Below are 26,777 nucleotides of genomic sequence, written 5' to 3' on the forward strand. Positions count from 1 at the left end.
ACTATACAAAGGTTGCGTGCACCCTAAATCCTTCACATGCCAAATTTGGCTTCATTTGCTTGATTAGTTTTTGAGTTATGCTGAAATTTGTGTTTCATGTTCATGAAAGTTTATGAAATTGCTTATCATTTTCAACAACTTTTTCAAAAACCTCATTATGGTAAAAATATATGGTAGGCTTACGTCAACATTTCGGTTACATCATAGATATAACCCACTCTTTTTTTTTGGTATTTTTGAAAAAAAACCATTAAAGAATAAACCCACGTTAACTGACCATAGCTGTTGACCGTCTTTTTAACCTTGGCATGATGCCTAGGACTTCCACAATATGTGAATGGAAGAGTTGTCAAACGATAATTGTATTTTACATTTCCCTCTGAAATTATTGCATCTCTCAAATGTACGTAATTCTCGATACGCGAATGTGGTTGAGTTGATGGACTCAACCACAGTAATAGTCAATCTGAGAAACGAAACGACTGTAAGAAGGGCATTGGCATCATGAATGAACTGAAAAATAATTTCATTGCTGCTGGTGATCAGAATAAATTGGTAGAACTCAAGAAATGGAAAAATGACTATGAAGAAAAAATTATTCGCTTTCTGGATGAATAATAACAGTAGTAATTAAGTATATGACATGATTAAAGTATGAAATGATTGGTTGTAACAACATAAATTATTTTTATCTTTTCAACGGTTGAAAACACTGCTAAAAAATTATCGTATTGTAGAAACTCGCACAAAGCATATAACATTTCACAATTATTGAATTGTTTATCTCATGAAAAAAAAAACATGTTATTCATTGTGATAGATGCGTAGAAATATTTCCTATCAATTGATGCAAACATCGTTCCGATCTGTTAAGAAATGCTCGAGTTATAAGCATTTGAAATCTTTCATTTTTTCTTAAACGTTCTGTGTTTCGGTTTTCATTTTACCCCCCATTTATTCCTATTAGACGTAGTTCCACGTCAAAAGACGGGTGGGTATCCAGAGTGTTGGGATATTGACCAGCGCTACATACAAGATACAAAGTATCTTTCATGGAAGTATACCTTCAAAGCCTAGTAGAAAAACCTTACTGTTGCATGTTCTGGAGTTCGATCACACCTCAATCGGAATATAGGAGTAAACATGTTTATAGTGTGTGATCGAAATCTGAGAAAATGTAAAATGTTAAATGTAAACATGTTGAAGTTATCAGATGCAAGATTTCATGCAACACTCAAATTTCATGCAAGATTTAATTAAAGAAATGATGAAAGTTTCACCCATGCAGTGATCGTTCGTTAATTGGACTGGAAAATTCACCCAATTATTGAATTTTACTCGCAAAACTAATAATTAATATAAATTGGAACATAAAAGATGACGTCTATAATTGATACATATCTACCTTGCAGCTCAGTTACGCACGCCCTGTTGAAGATAAGTCTATTTGAGCAAAGCCCAAAGCTGAATAACTAGAGAACTAATCAAGCAAATGGAATCATACTTGGCATATAGAGGTTTTAGGGATCGATAAACGTTTCTATGGTGATTCGACACTCCTTCCCCTCTCTAAAGAGAGACTACCATACAAATGAAGCCTCAATTTCTACATAACTCACGAACTAATCAAGCAAACAAAACCAAATTTGGCATATAGAGGTTTTAGGGATCGATAAACGTTTCTATGGTGGTTCAACACTCCACCCCTCTCCAAGGGGAGGCTGCCATACAAATGAAACACAAATTTCTGCATTACTCAAGAACTAATCAAGCCAAAGAACCAAATTTGGTATATGGAGGTTTTAGGAGGCAATAAATGTTTCTATGGTGGTTTGACACTCTTCCCGCCTTCCTAAGGTGGGGGACTGCATTACTCGAGATTCAATCAAGCAAATTGAACCAATATTTGCATATGGAGGTTTCAAGTAGCAATAAATGTTTCAAGGTGGTTCGACACACTCATCCCCTCTCTGAGGGCATAGCGACTGCCATACAAATAAAACCCAAACTTCTGCATAACCCGAGAACTAATCAAGCCAATGGAGCCAAATTAGGGATGTGAGGGTTTTTGGGTACGAAAAATGTTTCTATGATGGTATGGCATCCCTCCCTCCTCTGGAATGGAAAGGGGGTCCCATAAGAATAAAACATATATTCCAACCAAACATGACAATTGAAAATTTTCGGAAAACTCTGAAGGAAAATAGGAGAATTCAATTCAATTCGCAAATGTTCTACAATTACATATTTACAAGCGTTGTTAGTCCATTTGATGTTTGCGATAACGAAATTGATCTTCGTTCGGAAGTGGAAATGGATTTTATTGTGATAAAACGCACTTCTATATCGTCTTCTATCTATATAAATGAAAATGAATCACCGAATGTGTTGATAGAAGTAAAACTCGAGAAAGGAATTGTCCGATTTGGGGCTGTTATCGTATTTTCTGTATCAAACATTTATTCCATGTAACGGAGAAACAAGTTATTCGCAAGTGGTTGTAAAATCTTGAACGAGAATTGTGTCTGACAATAATCTGATACAGGGTGGGCCATTTAAAGTGGAAGCATCTGGCAACCCCATAACTTTTGACAGAGATGTCAGATTAACAAATGTCATACCGCGTTGGAAGCGTCATTTCAGTACAATTTTAACCATGGAACAATACACACCTAAACAACGCGCTGAAATTGTTCAGCTGTACATTCAAAATAACTTCTCAATTGTGGCTTTTGGCAAAAAATCATAATGTCTGATGAGGCGCATTTCAACTTGAATGGAGGAGTGAATAAACAAAATTGTCGGTTTTATGCTACTGAAAACCCTCAATTCATCGAAACGCAACCTCTTTACGACCAAAAACAGGAAGTGGGTTATATCTATGGTATAACCGCAAAGGTGACGTAGGACTATCGTTGATTTAGAGATCATTTGTATGAAGTTGAATCTGAATTCATTCTGAATGAATGAATATTTGGAGAACTTCGAAAACGAGAGCGTTACGTTGGAGGCACAAGGTTTTATGCATCCAATATTGGATACGGAAATATCCTACTGATGGGGAAGAATAATCTTCAGAAGCTATCCTGTTGATTGCGATTGATTGAAAAATCACAAAACCTAATGTATTTGGTCACAGTGTTACATGGATAGAAAACATTAAAATAAACTCTTTCATATGAATGTAATTTTAAATTCCCAGAGGAACTGGCAGATTATTTTCAGTAACGATTAGATATTTCCACATTTTCCTCGATACTGAAAGCCCACCAGTGGTTAATGCTAACTCGATAACCATCTGTTAATAGCACTTGATTGAAACATATTTGGTCACAGTGTTACATGGATAGAAAACATTCAAATAAACTCTTTCACATGAATGTATTTTTAAATTCCTAGAGGAACTGGCAGATTATTTTTCGGATCTTTCTCGATCCAAACGGCAAGAATTCCGTGCGTGTATGTGTGTGTGTGTAGCGGCTGCTTCGAGATCTTCCCGGGGAACCGTTTGTAGCATCACTCTCCTCCTGATGGATTCCCTTCTGGCCTAAGGTGCACAAACAGGCTCTTGGTGACACCGTTCATCCGCGCTTTCATGATAAATGAAGAGCTTCACCACAACAGCGACAACATGCTCCAATCGCTGTTCAATTAGAACTGAGTGGATTTCCGAGCGGCGCTCGCTTATTTACCGATTGGTGATTTCAACAGCCTATTTTGAAAGCAAATTTAAGACTATTGAAACAAGTTTTTGGATCAGAAAGTAACAAGTATAGAACGCGTAGACATTTTATCTTTCGAATGAAGTGTTTATCATACCATTTCGTTCAGTTGTTTAGGAGCTATTAACACTCAAAATCTCGGTCTCCGGCGTAACGCTTTCGTTTTCGAAACTTTGATTTTACACCCCGGTATAGAAATGAAAGACGTAGTCCTACGTCAAAAGTTACTGTGTGGTGTGGCATTTATGCCGATAAAGTCATTGGCCCGTACTTCTTTGAAAACGAAAATGGAGCAACGGTAACCGTGAATGGGGAGCGTTATCGGACAATGATAACCGATTTTTTATTGACATTTGTTCGTGAAAATGAATTGGACAATTACTGGTTCCAACAGGACGGCGCTACATGCCATACAGCGGCTGCCTCGACCAAATTATTGCGCGAAATGTTCCCCGGAAGATTAATATCGAAAAACGGCGATTATGACTGGCCACCGAGATCACCTGATTTGACGCCTCCTGACTTTTTTTTATGGGGATATTTAAAATCCAAGGTATACACTGGTAAACCAAGGATCCTGGCTGCGCTGAAAGACAATATCCGACAAGAAATTGCTGCCATATCGGCCGAAACATTGGGCAAAGTGATGGAAAATGCCGAAAAAAGGGCACATTTTGCGGTCAAGGCCAGAGGCGGTCATTTACGAGATATCATAATCAAAAAGTAATTAGAACAAATCTCCTTGGACCAAAATAAATGAATTTCAAAAAAAAAATTTTAAAATTCCACTTCTTTACTTTGCTATTGCAAAAACAAATCCTTCCACTTTAAATGGCACACCCTGTATTATAATGACGAGTTTTGGTAATTTTAAAGGGTCGATTAGAAGATCAATCAATGAACAGTTCTGCGATTGGACCCATGAACGTGCGCTTAATAAGAAAACGTGGATTTGATAATGAAAAATAAATTTTGAGCGGGACGAAGTTTGCCAAGTCAGCTAGTTATTTTATAACGGTTCTTTCAAAAATATGATTTCTTTGATATGGTGAAATAAGATTTACTACACCATATCAAATATTTCGTATTCTTCACTGTTAAACCCATAGTCGATGGCACCCATCGGTATCGAATTATCGATATCTTGATTCTCGCAAAAATCTCCTTTCAGTTCGGCTGCAGAAACGAAATGGAAATTGGAAGAGAACAGCATAATGCACAGGCGTGTGAGCGTGACCTTCCTTATCTCACATCGCTATAACGATTAAATGGATGTCCGAGTGTGCGCTAGCTTATGTAAGGATTTGTGTGATTTCAATAGCCTGTTTTCAAAGCCATTGAAACAAGTTTTCGGGTCAATAATTAACAATCATACGACACTTGGACATTCATTCTCTCGAATGAAATGATTATCATATCACTCCGTTCAGCCGGCAATGAGGTATTAACGTTAAAAACCTTGCACTCCAGCGTCACTCTCTCGTTTTCGAAACTTACACCCCGGTACAGAAATGAAAGACTTAGTCCTAGGTCAAAAAAGGTGGGGAAATCGGGTGTTCGAAAAACCGGACGTTAGTTATTTTTTTTTATGCTGAATAATTACCGACACATCTGGGCTTCACCGCGCATTCTAGTTTGTTTAGTTTGGAAGACGAAAGGTTTTTTAATCCATTTTAGCATTCTCAATTGTGAATGTTCTTAAGTATCGATTAATTTAGCAAATATTGCCGTAAAGTTACACTTTCGTCCGACCTTTCGACCTTCGGTGATGGCGGACCGTTAAGAATCGTCCGCCTCTTGTGTGAAGGAGGTGGAGGAAATCATCAGTAGTGGGGGTGGGGGTAAAACGGACATGTTAAGAAGAACTTCAATTATATCTTTGGAAACTCATTTTCCCAAAACTATGATGCAGTTCCTTGCAATTCAATATACTATTTTCCTACCTTAAAGTGTTTTCCATTGTTTTTTAATGAAATCAAAACAGACAGAAAATTACAACATTTTTTTCGATGCCGGTAATATGAACATTAGGGTGGCAATGGATGTATGGGAAAAATTTCATCACCGAATTTCAAAAACCGACCGTGTAAATTTTGTTTATTGGCCCAAAAACAAGATATGTGCAAGGTTTCAGCTCGATCGGACATGATTCCTTGAAAATCTTCCAAATAATGGAGTAAAGGAAATTTAGAAAATCGATATTTTTGACGTAGGATTACGTCTTTCGGGAACATATCGGGGTACAAATTGAAAATCGAAAATCGAGCACATCGTGAAAATTGTCCAATTTCAAACGCTTATTGAAGGGGGTCTCCGTAGCCACATTGGTTACGCGTTCGCTTAGTAAGCGATCCATCGTGAGTTCAAAACTCAGGGCCCTCATTGACCATCTTTGTGTTGTTACAGAATAGCTACGTCCATGCAACAATCATCAGCGATGGAGATCGATCCACGGTCGAAATAAGATCGATTCATTCATACAACTGCTCTGCCCTGCAGACACATCGGGCTACTGTTCTATAAATAACTCAACAATGATCAATCAACTGTCTCCGCTGTCCGGTCTAACTGGATAATGGAAGAACAGATAGAAAACTCTTACGCCTAAATGGCTATTGTGTGAATGTACCATATGTAATGGTATAGAAGGAATACTGGCGAATGGCAACTGTGTAATGTGCTAATTATAGATATGATAACCATGTGACATGTACACGATTAAAATTCGGCTCTGTTACAGCTAAAATGCTAATGGGCCTTAAATAAATAAATGGGATAAAAAAAAAACGCTTATTGCTCAGTCATTTCATGATGGATTGATGAAATTTTTGCGTCAATCGATTTCGGCACTGCATAACATTTTTTTATATTAATGAAAATTAAATATGTCATGAAAATAACTATCTAACAATTAAAAAATCTCAACCCCTATCCTAACGGGAATACCCACTTCTGATTGGTCGAAATTGACGACACTTGCGGCGGGTCCCTAACAGAGACATCAAAAACTAGCTGCCTGCGTGGAATCGACATTGCAAATACATAAAAGTAGGGGGAACTTTTGTTCCTACTGAAATGTGTTCCCTAACAGAGACATCCAAACCAAGGTGCCCGGGGGAAATCGGTATTGCAAATATATGCGAGTCAGGGGAATTTTTATATTGCAAGTAAGGTGAGTGATACGATTAATTCTAGCAAATAAAATTTGAATTTGGAACTTTAATTTTGGTTGCTTCGTGAAATTTCATATCAATAACCGATCGTGTATTGTGAAAAATTTAGCACAAGTGTAAGTGTAAAATTGTATATGGTAACAGTTGTGTATAAAATGACTTGATATATGAAACAATTTATTTAAATTTTGGTAAATAAAAACCCGCTCGAGAACGGGTTGTTTAGTTTAAGCTGTCTGTTTTGTTGTGTTAATTTTTACCCAAGGAAACATTATACGGCGGGAAATGTTTGAAAAGGGAAGAAATATTAGAAGAAGTGATTTTTCATATACTCTACATATAGTATTAGTTGTTGTTAGTCCAATTAAAATTCGCATTGGGTTAAATAAAAACACAGAAAGTAGAAATTATAAAAGAAAATTACCTTCTCCATTTAAATATAGTTTTTACTGATGAGATAAATTGATAATTGTGTTCTGTTTTGGTAAATATCTTATATTACATTGATGAGTTACATAACACAAAAGACATCTCGTCTAGGATCACAGAGGGCAGATTTCATCAAATCTCGTTCCACTTCGGTATATTTTATCTGAGACGCACCATCCAACGACTGTTTACCATCCTTCTGTCACCATCACTCAGTAAACACTGGTGGAGTGAACAAACAATACCCAACAACCAAACAAAACGTTCCTTTTCAGGGCCACCATATCATTATCAAAGAGTTTAACGATGTAATTCTTCAAACATATCCAAAATCAGCATGCAACAGATAGCCTAACGGAATCCTACGTCAACTATGCGGTCGTGTCTCGGACACAACCCTTCTGTGACTTTTTTCGATGCCAAATGGCTTAAGAATGCATAAATCGTCGAGATCTGGTGTCATCCCGAAAAAAAATTTTTTGACCGAAAATCGACCTTTTGGGACTTAGCCTGAGAGGCAATGAAGGTATGGGAAAAAAAATTATCGAATTTAAAGAACCGACATTTTATTTATTGGTCCAAAAAATGATCTGTGCAAAGTTTCAGCTCAATCGCACATGATTTAGGGGTGCCTCGAAGCACTCAAAGCTTTGATTTTTTGATCCTCGAAAATCTAAGTAAAGCAAATTTAGAAAATCGAATTTTTTTTTCGACGCCAAATGACTTCAAAATGCATGAAACGTCGAGATCTGGTGTCATCTCGAAAAAAAATTTTTAGCTTTCGGGACTTAGCCTGAGTGGCCAAAAAATCAAAACTTCGAGGCACCCCTAAATCATGTCCGATTGAGCTGAAATTTTGCACAGGTCATTTTTCTGGACCAATAAACAAAATGTACATGGTCGGTACTTTAAATTCGATATTTTTTTTTTCTATACCTTTATTGCCTCTCAGGTCGATTTTCGGCCAAAAATTTTTTTCGGGATGACACCAGATCTCGACGTTTTATGCATTTTTAAGCCATTTGGCATCGAAAAAAAAATCGATTTTCAAAATTTCCTTTACTCCATTACTTGGAAGATTTTCGAGGATCAAAAAATCAAAACTTTGAGCGCTTTGAGGCACCCCTGAATCATGTCCGATCGAGCTGAAACCTTGCACATATCTTGTTTTTGGGCCAATAAACAAAATGTACAAGGTCGGTTTTCGAAATTTGACATGACCATTTTCGCTGCCACCCTAATGGACATATAGTGGGGGTAATATGGACAGGTTTGTAATATATGAAGCGTAGAGGTCAACCAAGGTCTGCTCATCATGAATGTCCGATAAATGATGAAAAAATCGAATTAATTGTGAGGCCCAAATTCCAGACGAGAATCATCCGGCGCAACAGAGCACTTGTTCGAGTGCACGTTTGCACATCTTACCTCAAGGTCGGTCCGTGGTCGAAAGAGGCCTATGCAACAACATGTCAGATCTTCTCGCCACTAAGACGTGTTGCCAGTACCGATAATGAAAGCTCGCATTAAGGTGGTGTTAACCTCTCCAAATGAACTACTCTTATCGAGGGGCATATTTAGCTCACTCACATCTTCCCTCTCCTCCATAAAAACGTTTGCTTATGTTAAGTTAGAAAAAAAAACTCAATCCATCATTTTTCAAATTATGAAAAGCTCATGCAAATCCCAAGGCAATTTTTATCAGTGCAGCACCTAACACAGGTCGCTTGAATTGTCATTGATATTTCGTGCTAACCTACTTATGATGCTATTGATTCCGTACTCGTTCATTCAGCTATTCAGCGTATCTGTCAAATCATAGAATCAAAACAAACGAGAAAAAGAGAACTGGATGTGTTTTTTTTCGATGATGGCTGGTTTATTCTTATCACTTTTTATAGAAAAACAATCAAGTTGTTTATGTTTATTTACATTTCCAGATCATAGGATTTCACTGCAAGGACGTAATCATTCATATACTCTGATACCTTTCTTTGGCGATTGGAACGTTGCTGTGCTGCCTAGTTCATTTGATCACTTTTCTCTTTTTTAGTTTGCGATACATGCCGGTGCATTACCCAGTTTCGAGATATTTCATCACTGATCGTAGCGTCTCCTCTATAGCAGTAGCTTCCGTTATCTCTGCATTAGTCAGAAATTTAACCGCGTTTGTCTCGACCAAGGCGCCTCTAGATGTACCAGGTGAAACAATCATATGAAATGCAGTTTCAGCCATATTGGAATTGCTGTCGGTATTGTTTACAAACAGCTGCCGGCGGCTCTCTACAAACTGCCACGACGCTTATTCGAACGATGCCTACTATGTTCGGCTTTCGCAAATTTATGTGAAAAAGAAGAGATGGTTTGTAGAACTTCATTCTCATCCAGTTCATCCAGCCTGAGGGCATCCGTATACTAGCACATAGGATTTGACAGCGTCAAACATGTCCGGGTCGCAAATGCAATTTGCGACCACTGTCACTCGCGAGAACTGCCAAACTCTCAAGCTGGTGTAAAACAAGGCACTTAACATACTACCAGGTGGGTCAAAACGTGAAGTGGTTTTCTGCAGCCATTTAAAAAATACACAAAAGTAAATTAAGACGATTGAGCACAATTTGTGGAATATACTGATACTTTATGAAATACTCATTGCTATATTCATTATATTCATTACGTTTTTACGTTCAAACCCTTTTATTTCACTTAAATTCTTTTAATTTCTTAAGTTGGTTTACATTATAATATAATACTACATTTCAAGTGATCAACCTAGGGTTCTACGTTTTATATTATCATTCAGACCCTTGTGATCATCATGATCATTACATTTCACATAATTTTTTTTTTCAAAAAACAATTCTTTTTTTAGTTAGCGAATGGGCGCACCTTGTTCCATAGATTTGCCTTGAGTTCGCCGAGTAATTTGATAGGTTTGGCAATGACAGCTAAATTTGTAGCACATCTTGACTCGCGGATCATATCCCCTTGCCCGGGGCTTGAGTTCATCCACTACTCTCGCATGTGAAAATGCAAAAATGGCGTATCCTAGTAATAACAAAACAAACAACCCCCGCTCCACAAACCGTAATAACCTTCTTCTTGAAGTGATGATGTTGCTTCACCTGTTATACATTTATACAAGCGCCTTGGTCTCGACCAGGGTGCTTTCTCCCAAAAACTAGAATCTTTATCAAACGGACTATCAATTCCGCTGTATCACCGTGACCGTGTGTCCGCGATGTTGTTTCTTCCGTGGACAAATTCTGTCATAAAGAACGGACTGAGACGAAGTTCCCAGCTATCTGCTCGAGTGAGGGCTCTCTTCTACTTTTTTCTAGCTCGATTCAAGATGAAAGTTACATGGACAATAATTTCAGCTATGAAGACAGCTGTAATGGTTATCGGCGGTTTTTAGCCGTAAGCGTGTAACCTATTTGATAGACGGATGAACGGGATGAAGGTCAGCTCGTCCTATGCGAAATTCGCGTTTTAGGAGCACCCATCCCTTCGATGAGGGATGACTTCAGAGTTTATCATAGGTCCCATGTTACAATCAACCAACATATCGCTAAGCGGCAATAACTTGCAGAATCGTTAGAGCGTAAATAAAACAGATTGTTCGTTCAGTTCGAAACGAAACTAGTTATCTATTCGAAACAATTAACAAGCTCCACTTGTTTATACCTTTTTGTCTTCACTCTCTCTTGACATCACTCTGTGCCTTGATTACTCGTCGCTATCAGTACAGTGCAATGAAGTGGCCGCGTTCGCCATATCCATGGCAAGTCTTGTCCAACGCTGGACTTGTAGTACCGCTTCTGTGTAAGGGATGATTACAACGGTGGCAACGATTATGAACGATAACGAGTATTGTTTGGTTGGATGCTGGTCGACTCGATTTATTCCTGCGAACGCTTCGTGTTCTGTGCTGCGTCCGTCATAGACTGCAGATATCGCTGGACATTGTTCACGAAGACTGAATAACAGTCGGGTTTTGTCAGGCTTGGCCGCAATTTAGCTGCTTTCACCATTTGAATGAAGCGGTTCCATTCTTCCTAAATTTTGTTGGCGGGAAATTCACTCGGGAAAGGTCTAATGTGATCCCATCTCACAGTGGCTCGAATACCGTCGCCACGGTCACTCGAACCATAAAGAGCACTACAATTCTCGTTAACGTTGAGACACGTTGTGCTTACCAGTCGCGGTCGTTCGTACGTGCACAACCTTTTTGTTAGCATCTAGGCCTTGCTGACTTAAGTATCCGACGAGGAGTCCTACACAATCGAATCCAAGCTTTCGTCGTGCTCTCGATCGCTTTTCCAAAGAAATCGCGCTCGCCGATTCCGCGTTTCATAGAAGCCAGCCAATATATTTGATTCTATGTGCCAAGCATTCACACGTCTTTTTTCCCAATGCTGTTCTACTACAGATCGACATCCGATTACTGTTGCTAGTGGAGAGCGTTTTTTGGGTCGCTGCTTTTCCGTTCAGCTTCCGTTCAGATTCTGGCTCTGGTCATCCAAACACATGGATTTGTAGAGGTTATCCGACTCTTCTTTCTCGTTATCCGAACTAGCAGTAGCTCGTACGTACTTTCCTGTATTTCTTGTTTCCATTTTTTTTCGTGTCAAGAGATTCTTTCTAGGTTCTACTCCCAGTCGTAATCTGTAATTTACAAAACATCGCAATGTTAAAACCATTTCATTCGCTTTCTTGAATACTTCCTAGTATTTTCTCATCGAATTCGCTCCGCTGTTTACCGACAGACTGGAAACAGTCGTCTTTTCAACTCGTTATACTTTGGAATCATTCTTACTATCCAGGAACTTTTTTAGCGAACTTCACGGTCTGCTGACGACGGTGGATACAGTCCACCTTGTTTTTTTAACGCGTTTTATTTTCTTCCTTACCTCCGCAGTCTATCAACGACGGTGGAAACAGTCCACCTCGTCTATCAACTCGTAATTTTTTCGACCTCCGCGGTCTACCGACGAAGGTGGAAACAGTCCGCCTCGTCTTATCATCACGTTTTAATTTTATATCCGACTTCCGCAGTCTACCAACGACGGTGGAAACAGTCCACCTCGTCTTATCAACGAGTTTTAATTTCTTCTCGACCTCTGCGGTCTATAAACGATGGTGGAAGCAGTCCACACCGTCTTATCAATTCGTAATTTTTTCGACCTCCGCGGTCTATCGACGAAGGTGGAAACAGTCCGCCTCGTCTTATTAACTCGTTGAAATTTTTCTTGACCTCCGCGGTCTACCTACGACGGTGAAAACAGTTCATCTCGTCTATCGTTGTAGTTTTCGTGTTACAAACAAAGAAAAACTGATTATATTTCTCTTCAGTTTTTGGAAATTGGGATTTGCCCGTACTTTTCCACTAAATAATCACTGTCACTTTTTTGTTTTTTTCATGCCGAGTGATTCTCGTCATAGTTTTTAAAAAGTCCAGGTTACTAACTGTCCAATTGTCCAGAATTGAACTCCTGGCAGGATCGCCAAAATGTGAGGCCCAAATTCCAGACGAGAATCATCCGGCGCAACAGAGCACTTGTTCGAGTGCACGTTTGCACATCTTACCTCAAGGTCGGTCCGTGGTCGAAAGAGGCCTATGCAACAACATGTCAGATCTTCTCGCCACTAAGACGTGTTGCCAGTACCGATAATGAAAGCTCGCATTAAGGTGGTGTTAACCTCTCCAAATGAACTACTCTTATCGAGGGGCATATTTAGCTCACTTACATTAATCCACCTTGAAGTGATATCGTGCATTTCAGCAATATAAACGGACAGACCCTCAACTATTTTGCGTTTGGTTTGAGTCAGCTTCTAAACAGTCCACATTTGGCGATTTGATTTCCATTTATAGACGCAGGGCATTCCTTAGGAATAGATTAAACAGACTTTCCACAGCTCACTCCCACTGGCAACTGTCCGTTTTACCCCACCAGTACGATTATTTCAATAATTTAAATTCTCCACTCAAAAATGAATTTACTTTTCCGTACATACCTAATAGCGCTTCACTGTTAACTCACAAACCGAAATACAACCTTCAACGAATTGAATTTTGTTATTAAAACACTCAAAATGCTTAATATCGAAGCAGCTAAAATTACATTTACACGTGGAATCATGTATGATTTTCGGTTTTTGTTTCCCTTTTCTACTTTTGATTAGTATTCATTGGGTGGCTTAAATATTATAGAATAACTTGTAGAAGGTGTTCTCATTAACAGAAATCTGAAATTCAAATTGTAACTATACAAATCAACCACCTGTCTATATTACCCCCACTGTCCGTATTACTCGCGGTTCCCCTACGTGGAAAAATGATTCTAATAAGATTGCTGGTGTGGATATTTTTTCCCCGGATCACCCGAATCGGGTGGGCTTTTCTCTCATGAAGAAAACCTAGATGGCGATTATTCTTCACTGGATGATAATCTCCCAGCCCTCAATGCCATGGTTGGTTTCGGAGCATATTTGTACTTCGCGGGTTTTGGAAAATGTTCAATTTTTCTGGAAGTGGATTATCGGAAAGAAATAATTCTTGAGCATTAACATTTCTCCACCGCCAACAATAAATATAACAACAATAGTCTTTGTTTAAAAGAAGAAGCCTACCAGTAATAAGCTAAAATTACTTGATTTCAGGACATTAAACGGTTTAATTTAAACCATTCGAATTTCTCGCACAAAATTCAAATCTCAACCCGAATGAGAATTTGTGGGCTATTTTGAACTGAAATGTGATTAACCATGGTGTAACTAAATTGGACAATTATGTTGAGTCTTCTCAGAGGGCTGGGAACTAAATCAACATCTTCAAATTCTTTACGACATTATTATTCCCTATGATCTGTTTTAAAAATTTATTGCTAAAAACTCGATCAAAATCTAAAAAAATAGAAACAAAAAAAAGCACGGGAGGCTTTAAGATTCACTTCAGTTCATATATCGTTCATATTCAAATTGCTGAATTGGATTGAAGCCCATTGAATGTTTTCTCAAACGCGTCATTATCATAGTTGAAACCACAGAAACTCTCATTGTGAATGAAGAAACCTCAACTCGAAAAATAGCTCCGGGTCACCATTAATCCTTGAAAATCCTTAATTTGGGAAATAATTAACACATCACACATGTGGACGGGGATAATTTTCTCTTGTGTCTAGCAATGTCCAGTTCATACAATCACAATGGGGGGTAATTTTGTATTAACATATTCCAAACCATCAGATTGGGCTGTAAAACACAGAAAAAAAACATACACACTGTACACCACAGCCGCAGTAATTACCCCATTTTCATTACTTCCATGAAAACTTCCGATACTGCATTGTTCGTTTGTATTATTTGTATGTGTGTGTGGAGCGTGTGTGTGCACTGGACATTTATAAACTTCAGCGTAATCCAATTAATTATCCCACGAAATACCATCCCCCCCCACCCCCAACGAGGCCTTGTCTGCTGCTGTCAACAGAAAGGGGCTTACCGCGGCCCCACCCAACTCCGACACATTATCGCCAATGTGCGGAAAACAAAAACTTACTTCCTAGTACCAGATAAAAGAGTTAATTTTATCCAGTCTTTTTCCCTCCCTAAATCCTCCAAAATCACATCCGTGTGTACAACCCCCGGACACCCTGCTTCCTGCGCTCCGCCGGCGGATAATCAGCATGGCCAGATGCTACATCCAATTAAGGGCACATACACAGCAGGGCAAGATAATAAACTTGCTCCATGCAGATTTCGGGATAAACTCCCCGGTATTCGAATACGACAATAAGTGGGCCACGGTCTGTTCACCAAGCCGTACACTTTCCAACGGATTGTGTGAAATAAGCTCTTCTGGAAGCCGAATGGTAAATTCGCCGGGATATTGCGCATTCACCCCGAACAACAACCGGCCAGGACGAAAGCAGTGAAACAAATTAAACAAGTATGAAATCGAATTAACTTTATGAAATAAGAGTCCGAAGCTGCTGTGGCTCCTGTGAATGCGGTTCATAATTCGGACACTAATGGGCCAGTCGGGAAAGTAACCACATCTGTTAGGATAACAATTTGGTGGTTCTCTGTGTCGCATGGACCATTGAGGGCACAACATTGTGTCAGTTTTTCTGTTAAGTTCGTTCTTTGGTCCGATATATTCCCATAACAATTCAGACGAGGGTCGGTTTCATTGTGTGCAAATATGCTAAGAACGTATATCCAAAATATTCATTACCACTTTGATTATCTGCGTTGTCCTCATCGCTTGTTGATTTTTCACTGTTGATGTGCTTATCTTTACTGCTAATAGTGAAACTGTTGCTGGTTCTGGCGCCATCGTCACCCTTCCGCCAGCTCGAACCAAAGAATAGGGTCGGATCTGGTCCTGCCACTCGCAATGCTCTTCCAGACGATAAAGCACTGCTTATCACGTTGAACAATGCTAGGATCGGCTTCGCCATGCCGATGTTGTATTGTTGCACGCTGCTGGGCTGTGTCTTCTCCCGGTCGATCCGATCCGCTGCTTCCTCGTAGTCCTCCAGACCTTGTTCGTATCTGTCCAGGATAGGGAGAGAGAGAGAGAGAGAGAGAGAGAGAGAGAAGGAGAGAAAAATTCAGAAATTAAAACGAAACGTTCACACACAAACATGCGGCATTAAATTGAAAACCGCTCCCGAAGACCTGCGGAACTGGAATCTGCGGTTGACGGCATGCATGGAGAGGCTGACATTGTTTGTCCACACCGAATAAATATACACACACAATATCCCGGTACTTCCAACCGACCGTTCTCCAACCACTCGGGTAGTCTAACACTGGGATCTTGTTCATGGCGAAAGCAGAGCCCGACACCACATGGAACTGCATCGGCAGCAGATTCTAGTGTACCCTCACGCGTGTACCTCGAGATGTCGCAAAAAGTTGCAACTATGAATGGCTCCATGAAAATGTTGTTGTGAGTTTCAATTCTTGGAATATAAAAATGGATGTTGGTTACTGAACAACAAGACAATATTCTACATCGGTCAACCCTCACTTTTATGATTTGATGTATGGATCAATTTCATATGCTTTGAAAACCTGGAAGTCACCAACACAAGATTTATAATTATATAAAACAAAACAAGCAAAAATATAGGAGAAAGCAAAGCAAAACAAGAAAGGGTGAGGGTGAAAAAAAATAAGAAAAAGAGTCGAAAAAGTTAAAGTGTTATAAAAAAACTATCTGTAAGGTTGAATTGTGGAATGTTTTGAACTGTAAATAAATTATGTTGAAATGTTGTAAATGTTGTAAATGTTGAAATGTTGAATTGTAAATAAACGGAGTGCATACTCAAGTTAGTGCAGTGGTTATTTGGCTAAAAATAACAAAAATAAATCCAAAAAGGAAACCCCCAACAGTTCCACATCGAAGAAAAGCGAAATAGGGTCCAGCGTTTGTGTCCAATAACCTTGCGGAACCAAACCATGTTGTAAAATAACACTGCCCTTTTAAGAATAAAAATCAAAGGGATGTGTTCAAGACACGATCGCATTGATAACGTGGAACCTCGAAAGTGTGTCATGAAATTTCTCTGTTTATTACATGGGAAATGAAATATATGTTTTCCTTAAAACTATCGATCTTCGAGTGTGGTTATTCTTAAGCCAGCGCTACACGATGCTACGAACACCCTCGAATGCTGGACGCTCGATGATTCGACGCATCGTGTAGCCGACTGACGAGCTACGAACCCCCAATGTCGAGTGTCGAATATTCGCGTTGGAAGGTAATCCGTTCGTTATGCATTACCTTCCAACGCGAGTGGCACGAGTCGAAGGATTTTTGTCATTCGCTCGATTCGACACTCGATGACATTCGATACACTGCTACACAATTCGTCCGAGTATATTCTTGACAGATATGTTTGTTTACAAGTTGTAGGTGTAAGAGCTATGGAATTAATTCGTAAAATTCGAAATATGCGGTGCCGAAAGTGCTCTTGTTGATTGATTGGTTTGTTGTATAAAAAACACTATTCTTTGTGTTTCAATAAAATGTTTTTAATCAGTGGAAGGTTGGTGTGTTACTCTTCCGACGATTTTGTGTCCGCGCGGCATGAAACAGTTTTTTTCCGCTTCTAGGTTATGCTTGTGTTGGGTCAAAAAATAAACGAACGCTTAAGTCGTGATAAGCCAGGATGGCGCAAACCGATAGTGTCACGTCGATCCGGATTGAGAGTGTTGGCCATTGTATGCACAAACCGAAGCCCCAGTTCGACGCTTGCTTCTCCGAGTTTAGAGATTCGGCCGTGGGCGTGTTGATGTATCAAATCGCGACCAGCCTGGACAAAGTTATCAACATATCGCTAGGCAAAGCAAATTCCTCCGAAAGTCAGATCTTTCGGATAGCGCTAGTCAAGGGAGTGTACGTTAAAATATTTTATCGTATATCACCTGTTTACACAAGCTTGCTTTTGTCAGACCTGTCTATAGATATCAATGAAAGTAGTATCGATTTTTCAAAATTTGTCTCTGCAATCCGTATTTCACCAGGAAACCGACAATTTATTTAACAAATTTACTGATGAACGGCGTCATCGTTTTTCAAATATTCCAGACGCACTTTCCCTATATACTGCAATTTGTTATAGATTACAATTTGTATGGAACGAGCTTTCTCCGGGTTTCAGAACATGTGATTCACGAGCGAGCCATTTTTTTCCGATGAATACGGGAAATTCACCAGGAAGTGCCTCGCCAGCTGTTTTTACTACCTCAGGCGGATTGGTTAGAATTGTTGAGCTACAGCGCGTGTAGAAAAAACGAAAACATTTTTTTTTTTTTATTAATTCGTTTATTTTTACAGGCTCAGTTACATAAGTTTAAAGGAGCCGAATTCTTAAATATAATTTAAAACTATATATATATATATAAACAATTTTTCTTACATCTATGGTTAGTAAGGTGGAAAACCGATTACTCGCGGTGTACTCGAGTTTAGGAGGGTGACATATTTTTAGGAGAAGGATGAGATATAAGGAAATTGTAACAATGTTGATGAGCACTCAATTCTTAAATCTTTTCGTATATCTATAGTTTTATTCTACTATTTATAGCAAGGGGACGAATTACCCGCAAAGGAAGGAAAGGAGGGTATAAGGATGGAGGGACAATCACACACGAAGATCTGTAGCTTTAAAGAAAAAAATATATATGGGACATGTAATCAAGGTCTAACCGAGCCAACACATCTCTCACCGGCACATTGGGCTGTCTTCCTCGGGCCCGAAGGGAGTTTTCTAAATTCGATCTGGCGACCAGATACACCTCGCACGACCAAACAATGTGCTCGATGTCGTGATAACCTTGGCCACAAACGCAGAGATTGCTGCTGGCAAGATTGAAACGAAAGAGTAGTGCATCTAACGAACAGTGATTGGACATGAGTCGGGAGAAGGTGCGAATAAAGTCCCGACTCAAGTCTAGACTTTTGAACCACGGTTTGAGGCTAACCTTAGGGATAATCGAGTGAAACCACCGGCCCAATTCATCTTCATTCCACTTGCGTTGCCAGTTAGCGATGGTATTTTTGCGGACTAAAGAATAAAATTCATTGAAGGCGATTTGACGCTGATAAATATCGCCTTCAATTGCACCTACCTTTGCCAATGAGTCAGCCCTCTCATTACCCGGAATTGAGCAATGTGAAGGGACCCAGACAAAGGTAATGACATAACAGCGTCTGGATAAAGCACTCAAAATTTCTCGTATTCTCTCAAGGAAGTACGGCGAGTGCTTTTCCGGCCTCACTGAACGGATAGCTTCGACAGAGCTAAGACTATCCGTTACAATGTAATAGTGTTCAACAGGTCGTGAGGCGACGCTGTCCAGCGCCCAGTATATCGCTGCCAATTCAGCAATATATACCGAGCAAGGATTCTGAAGACTGTGTGAGGTGCTAAAAAATACGTTGAACACTCCAAATCCTGTGGACTCATTCATAGAGGACCCATCAGTAAAGTATATATTATCGCAATTGATACGCCCATACTTTGCATTGAAGATTGTAGGAACGAACCCCAATCTAAGATAATCTGGATTTTCATGGATTTTCTCCTTCATGAACAGATCGAAATGTACAGAGGAATTGATGTAGTCAGGAAAACAAACACGGTTGGGAATATACGAAGAATGAACAACCTGCATAGAGGTGAATTCATGATATAAACTCATGAATCCAGAATGACAATTTAGCTCGATCAATTGCTCAAAATTTCCGGTCACCAATGGATTCATAACCTTACACCGGATGAGGAACCGAAAAGATAATAAATTGAAGCGATCTTTTAGTGGGAGTACGCCTGCCAAAACCTCGAGACTCATGGTATGCGTTTAGGGCATACATCCCAACGCAATACGGACAAAGATACTGAATTCGCTCGAGTTTAATGAGGTGTGTTTTGGCAGCTGATTGAAAACAGAAACTGCCATACTCCATCACTGAGAGAATAGTTGTTCGATACAACATTATAAGATCTTCTGGATGGGCTCCCCACCAGGTGCCGGTAATTGTACGGAGAAAGTTTATTTTTTGTTGACATTTTTTACTCAGATACCTAATATGGACCCCCCAAGTACATTTGGAGTCGAACCAGACCCCAAGATACTTGAATGACAGAGCATGAGTGATCGGTTTACCCAAAAGTTGAAGCTTTGGTTTTGCTGGTCTATGCTTCCTAGAAAAAACCACCATCTCTGTTTTCTCCGTGGAGAATTGGATCCCTAGCCCAATGGCCCAGGTTGAAAAATTGTTCAAAGTATCTTGTAAGGGTTCTTGCAGGTCGGATTCGTTTGATCCTACGACAGACACCACTCCATCATCTGCAAGTTGTCTTAGGCTGCAATTTTGTGTAAGGCAATTGTCGATGTCGCTTACATAGAAGATGTACAAAAGGGGGCTTAAACATGAGCCCTGGAGGAGGCCCATGTAAGAGACCCGATTTACTGCCGAGTCTCCGTGAGAAAAGTTCAAATGTTTCTCACAAAGCAAGTTATATAACATATTGTTCAATAGAGGCGGCAGACCCCGAGAGTGTAATTTGTCCGACAAAACCTCTATTGAAACAGAATCGAAGGCCCCCTTTATGTCCAAGAATACTGAAGCCATTTGTTTTTTTTCGGCGTAAGCCATTTGAATTTCTGAAGAAAGCAACGCAAGACAATCATTCGTCCCCTTGCCCCTGCGGAACCCATATTGTGTATCTGAGAGTAGGCCATTCGTTTCAACCCATCGATCAAGGCGAAACAAGATCATTTTCTCCAACAATTTCCGTATACAAGACAGCATTGCTATTGGGCGGTACGAATTGAAGTCGGACGCGGGTTTTCCGGGTTTTTGAATAGCTATAACTTTGTTTTTTTATCTGTATTATAGTGACTTTCAACTCATTTGGCTGGTTCGTCACTTTTACTTCCATTTTTTTGGAAGAATGTCGGGAGTGAGAATTGAACTCGTGACCTTTAGCGTGAGAGGCATGGATGTTACCACTACGCCAGATCGCCTCCACAATATAGCTATAACTCGTACTTGTCTCCAATCATCTCGAACAATATTATTCTCCAGAAACCGATTGAATAAATTCAACAAGCGATGTTTCGCCACATCAGGGAGGTTTTTCAGCAAGTTGAACTGAATTCTATCCGATCCCGGAGCAGAATTGTTACATGAAAGCAGTGCAAGAGAGAATTCTACCATCGAAAACTCGGAATCAAGATCGCACCTACCTTGTGGTATATCTCGAACAATGTTTTGCACAGGAGCGGAATCAGGACAAACCTTCCGTGCAAAATTAAACATCCATCGATGTGAATATTCTTCGCTTTCATTCGTTGAAGAGCGATTTCTCATGTTTCGAGCCACTTTCCATATTTTTTTCATTGACGTTTCTCGTGACAAATCTCCCACGAAATTTCGCCAATAAGCACGTTTTTTCCCTTTGATTAAGTTTTTAAATTGATCTTCAAGGGCTAAATACGTTTGAAAATTTTCAGGGGTTCCACGTTTCCGAAAAGCTTTAAATGTATTCGATTTTTCTACATAAAGCTTGGAACATATGCTATCCCACCATAGATTGGGAGGCCTTCGACGAATAGTGGAACCTGGGATGGGTTTCGTTTGAGCGCAAACCGCGCTGTCATAGATCAAACGAGAAATGAAGTTATACTCCTCCAATGGAGGTAAACCATCTCTGGAATTGATGGCTAGAGCAATCGCGTCCGCATATTTTTTCCAGTCAGTGTGTCTTGTGAGGTCATATGCCATGTTTATAGATTCAGAAGAATTCGACCCAATGGTGATGGAAATTTTGATTGGCAAGTGATCACTACCGTTGGGGTCCTGGAGTACATTCCTTTTGCAATCTAACGATAGTGAATTCGAGCAAAGCGAGAGGTCAAGAGCACTTGGGTTAGCAGGAGGTTTAGGTACACGTGTTGTTTCCCCAGTGTTCAAAACGGTCATATTGAAGCTGTTACAAAGGTCAATGAACGATTGTCGTCGTACTGTTCCCCCCAGGCAGTTCCGTGAGAGTTGAAGTCTCCCAAGATCAATCGTGGCTCAGGAAGGAGTGAGCACATGTCATCAAGTTGTTTGCGGCTAACCGCTACAACGAAAACATTCAAAGGCGAGATTATCATTAACTGCTGCATTTAAACGATTGATGGAATCCGCGCGTACTGAAAAAAAGTAAGGCGATTGAAGAAACTTTATCTGAAAGTTGGGCAACAGACAGAGGTAAAAGACATCGTAGATGGCGTTAAAACTTCTCAGAAAACCGACCTAAGCAAACTATCTGAAAGTCCTAATGTTACAGCATCCAATCAAAAAACGATATAATCGCACACATTCTTTTTGTTATGAGAATAATATCATTCGTGTATATCTCACAGATTCCTCACAGCGTGCAAGTGGGATCTATGAAAGAGCGACTTCTTGCCGATAGTTACCCGCAGCTGAACAATACGGGAAACATTTCTGCTACTACACCTAACAATAATACCAACGGCTTTATGGTTAACTTCAAAAATCTCCAGAAGGGCAAAGCGACGTGCGAAGTGTAACTTGTGCAGCATCCAACTAGCGCTAGAGCTTTGAAATGTTATTCAAACCAAGTGTTTACTCGAATGTTGATTCAGAATGAACTGTGTAATTTGAGTAAGGAGTAACTTTTTGTTATAAAACAGCATCTAATATTTTAGAGTTAGTAAATAATGACAAAATACACTATACTTTTCTTTACTATATGTTTTTTGATTGTAACAATAGATATTTATAAAATTATATTGTATTTTATTTATCTGCATTTCATCTTTCAGTCCTCCAGTAGGTGCCTGACAAACCACAAGGACGATTTTGCTTATAGACTGGTGAGATATTTTATATAGATACCCAAGGATGATAAAAGTATCACCAACTGCTAAGAACCGTAAAGCAACCGCTAGATTGACTTTTATTGGAATACCAAGTCTCATATTGGTGTCTTGTCTTGTTATTTCCTGTCCAATTTAGTTCAGCAAATATTTAAAATCTCAACTGACATTCCGTAGAAGTTATAAAATTTTCCTGACCATCAACCATAAATCCATCTATATATCCGATCCGTCGTACCTAAAAGTTTATATATATCTCATTACGGTTTTGAACAAAATTTTTCTTTCAACTCACTTTTCTCTACTTTTATTTAAAGAATAACATCCACCAGCTCGTAGCACGTCTTTTGCGTTTATTTCTTTCAAGTATTTTTAATTCACATGCCGATATTGCTACGGCAGCAATTGGTAAATAAAAACAATAAACATTCGATCTAAATACTCGCCGATTGTTTGGACCGATTGCATTGAATCGAACATTCACTTCACCGTGTAGCATCACATTCGTCACAACATTTGTCGATTCATCGAGTCAAATGCTTGAGTCCAACATTCGAGTGAAACGTTGGACGATTCGTGTAGCGCCCGCATTACATCCTTTTCCCCTCCTTTTTCGTCTATTGCGAGCTATCGGTTCCCTTCCATTAGAATAAGTTGAATTGTAATACATATTAGAAGTAAAGATAGTTTTTAAGAATTGAGTGTGAAGTGTGAGTGTGAATGAGAATGTGATTATGAGTGTGAACATTGTTACAACCTCCTTACATCCCATCCTTTTCCTAATGAAAATGTGTCACCCATCTAAACTAAAGAGTCGCCCGCGAGTAATCGGTTTCCTATTTTACTAACCATAGAATGAAGGAAACATGTTAAAATATTCTTGTCAAAATATAGTTAAGAGTTTGGCTCCTTGAAACTTATGTTACTGAGCCTGTAAAAATAAACGATTTAATAAAAAAAATACATGGGAAATTATTTCGGAATAAAACGAAATTCAAAACTTTATTTTTTAGTGAAAATTGTGATGACCCTTAAAGAGATCGTTTGCGTTGATTTGTCGCTTGTAACGCATAGGAAGCCATAGATACCTCAGAAATTTAAAAAGCAACGCGAGATACTCGGCATTCTCCGGGTTTTTTTTCAATTGTGTTAAAAATATACACTAAGAACATCACTAACAAAACCGTCTCTGGGGAAATAATATTCGATCGATTCACTTGATTCGATAAATACACTTTAAAATAACAAAAATCCTGAAGGCACCAATTTCCCATCATCAGTCGTATTAGATGTGGTACACATATTACGTAACGCTAAAAATGCGGTTTTTGAGCCCCATCCCCCTATGTAACAAAAAGTAATGCATGAACAAACCCACCTTCCCCTTATGTTACGTAACACTAACATAATCTGTACACAAAGTTAAAGTCGTTCGAAAAATTTTCATAATACTATAGCTTTTTTTAGGAAATGAAAATATCAACGTATAGAACGATACATCTGTCCAATTCGGAATCAAATGTTCATACGGAAGTTCTCTATATGCAAATAGTGACTTCGGAAGAACTTTCGACAAGTTCATAGAATTTCCAACAAACAGGGACGGAACATTTATGCTCACTTCTGCTGGGATTGGAGCTTCAAACCATCTGGCGTTTAGCAGAGGGGAACATGGGCTGGTATAACGTGATGCTGATTGACACAAAAGTAACTACTTTTTGGTTTGATGCAACAGTTTCTGTCGTTACATTTTACTACTTGCAAAAGGTACTGGGATATCCTTACGTGACGAGCAAACCACTCGGCCTCATATCGTACTTATTTCGCTTCATCGATTTGGTAGTTTGCGGGCTCAAAATATTCTGCTTCGACGGAATATCCATCGATCGCTAGATTATTCCACACATCAGCTAACGATTCCCCTTATGATCATAAGGCTGATCTGTCGAAGATATAGTCACTAGCCTTAAGGCAGCCGTACACTGTTTGTCCGGAGATCAAATAATTGACAATTTTTGAGAAAAAAATGGGTGGGTTATATCTATGATATAACCGCAAGGTTGACGTGGGACTACCTTAGCTTAGTTATCATTTGTTTGTATTGATTAAACTTTTGTTTGAATGAAACAATTTCCGAATTCAATTGAATTCAATATATTTGCGTTTTGAATAAAAAGTTTGAACAAATGGCATGTCTATAGTGTCTGCACGATCTTACCAGGTACCTAAGTTTAGAAGATCGTGTTAGGGAAAAGCACTCTAGTCTGCACAAAGGCAAACAAGTACAAAAGTACTCGCAGTTTGCATGTATTTGCAATGCCGATTTCCCCAGACACCTTGGTTTAGAAGACTTCATAGGTAAAAAGATTTCAGTCGGAACAAAAATACAAAAATTTGCAATCCCAATTTCCCTACACACCTTGGTTCTGAAGCCTGTGTTGAGGAAACATATTTTAGTCGGAACAAAAATGCCCTCGACTTGGATGTATTTGCAATGCCAACTTCCCCACGCCCCTTAGATTTGAAGTCTGTGTTAGGGAAACACATTTCGGTGGGAACAAAAGCTTCCCCTACTTTCATGTATTTGCAATTCCGATTTCCCCAAGGCTGCTTGGTTTTGAAGTCTGTGTCGGGGAAACCGTAGAGCGGGCCAATCAAATCGAGGCAGTTAGGGCGTTTAGATAACGCTTAACATTTCACAGTTATTCAATTATTCATCTGATGAAAAATAACATTTCATTAATTGCGATAGATGCATAGAAATATTCCCTATCAATTGATGCAAACATCTTTCCGATCCAGTAGAAAATGTTCGAGTTATAAGCATTCGAAATCTTGCATTTTTTCCTACATGTTTAGTGATTATGTTTTCATTTTACCCCCCATACACTCCGGTTAGACGTAGTCCCACGTCAAAAAGTTTGGTTTGAAATTAGTACAAACACTATTTTGTTTGCCACTCTTCATTTATCATTAGTGGCAAGCAATGTCAAACATCGAATATGGAAAAAAATTCGACTGAAATATTTAAGGGAACCTAACCATGTACCGACAGGTTCGAAGAAAAGACCGAAAAAATATTTTAAGCATCCGATAACTGAATGTTTGTATGTCGCATTTTGTGTCGAATATTGTTGCCGCTGGGTGCACTGTTCCAAGTATGCGTTCCAAATGGTCACCCTAATACAACATTTGACGTCAACAATGTCATCGACGAATGCGCGGCGTGAGAGTTGTCAGCGAAAAGAAGAGAGAGAAAGAGAAAACTACTTCCGGCAACGAACGCTAAAGAGAATACAAGTTCAAACTTGAAACAGTGAAGAATATTTTTGTAGTTTGTATATATTGTATAAAAGGTAGATTACAAAACTCGTATTTGCTTACATATTGTAGTTGAGATACCGTTGTATTTGTCGAATCAGTGAATTTCTTCCAAATTTATTTATCGTAAAAACAACGAATGTGTAAGTAATTGAAAACTCCACTGTGGAAGCCATATTTAATAAAATATATTTGCAGTTTGAAGCTGCACTAAACCTATAGTTACAGTGTTTTTTGCTGCTAAGAACCCGGTGTCCGACAAATAAAATCATCGTTTTTCGCCCCAACAAATATATTTGGTCAGTACACACGTTGATCATATTTTATCTGTCAAAAAGAGTCAAATATTTGGCTTCGATCAAACAGTGTATGAGCACCCTTAGTAGCCAGAACTAGCTATTGTAAGGATGATATACTGTTCGTGAATTATTGTTTTTAAGCCCTTATACAGGTTACCGGAATGGATCCTAGAACCTTGTATGGCGAGATAGTTTCCTTCTAATGTTATAAAATCATTCTACCGCTGAAAATTTTCCTAATCTGGTTCCCAGAAAAAAACTATCATTGCTCGCCAGCAAACCGTTTGCGCTTCCACAAACATTAAACGACATTCTCGTGAATTTTCAATAAAATTCGCAATAAAACATAAAAAATGTTGACGAAAATCCAGACCAATCCAGACTTTTTTTTTCAACACCCAGATTTATATTCAATA

At 39.1% G+C, this 26,777-nt stretch overlaps 1 protein-coding gene across 2 annotated transcripts in view; it reads right to left on the reverse strand.

The window, feature by feature from the left end:
• LOC129777056 (uncharacterized) overlaps positions 1-26,777 on the reverse strand; it is a 52,866-nt gene that overhangs the window by 12,171 nt on the left and 13,918 nt on the right. For both annotated transcript variants that reach the window (XM_055783111.1, XM_055783110.1), the window contains one exon: positions 15,567-15,886. In XM_055783111.1, the coding sequence (XP_055639086.1) occupies positions 15,567-15,886 (320 nt within the window). The remainder of the gene's footprint in view (positions 1-15,566; positions 15,887-26,777) is intronic.

This window comes from Toxorhynchites rutilus, chromosome 3 (genome assembly GCF_029784135.1).
Source record: "Toxorhynchites rutilus septentrionalis strain SRP chromosome 3, ASM2978413v1, whole genome shotgun sequence".
NCBI classification, from domain to species: domain Eukaryota; kingdom Metazoa; phylum Arthropoda; class Insecta; order Diptera; family Culicidae; genus Toxorhynchites; species Toxorhynchites rutilus.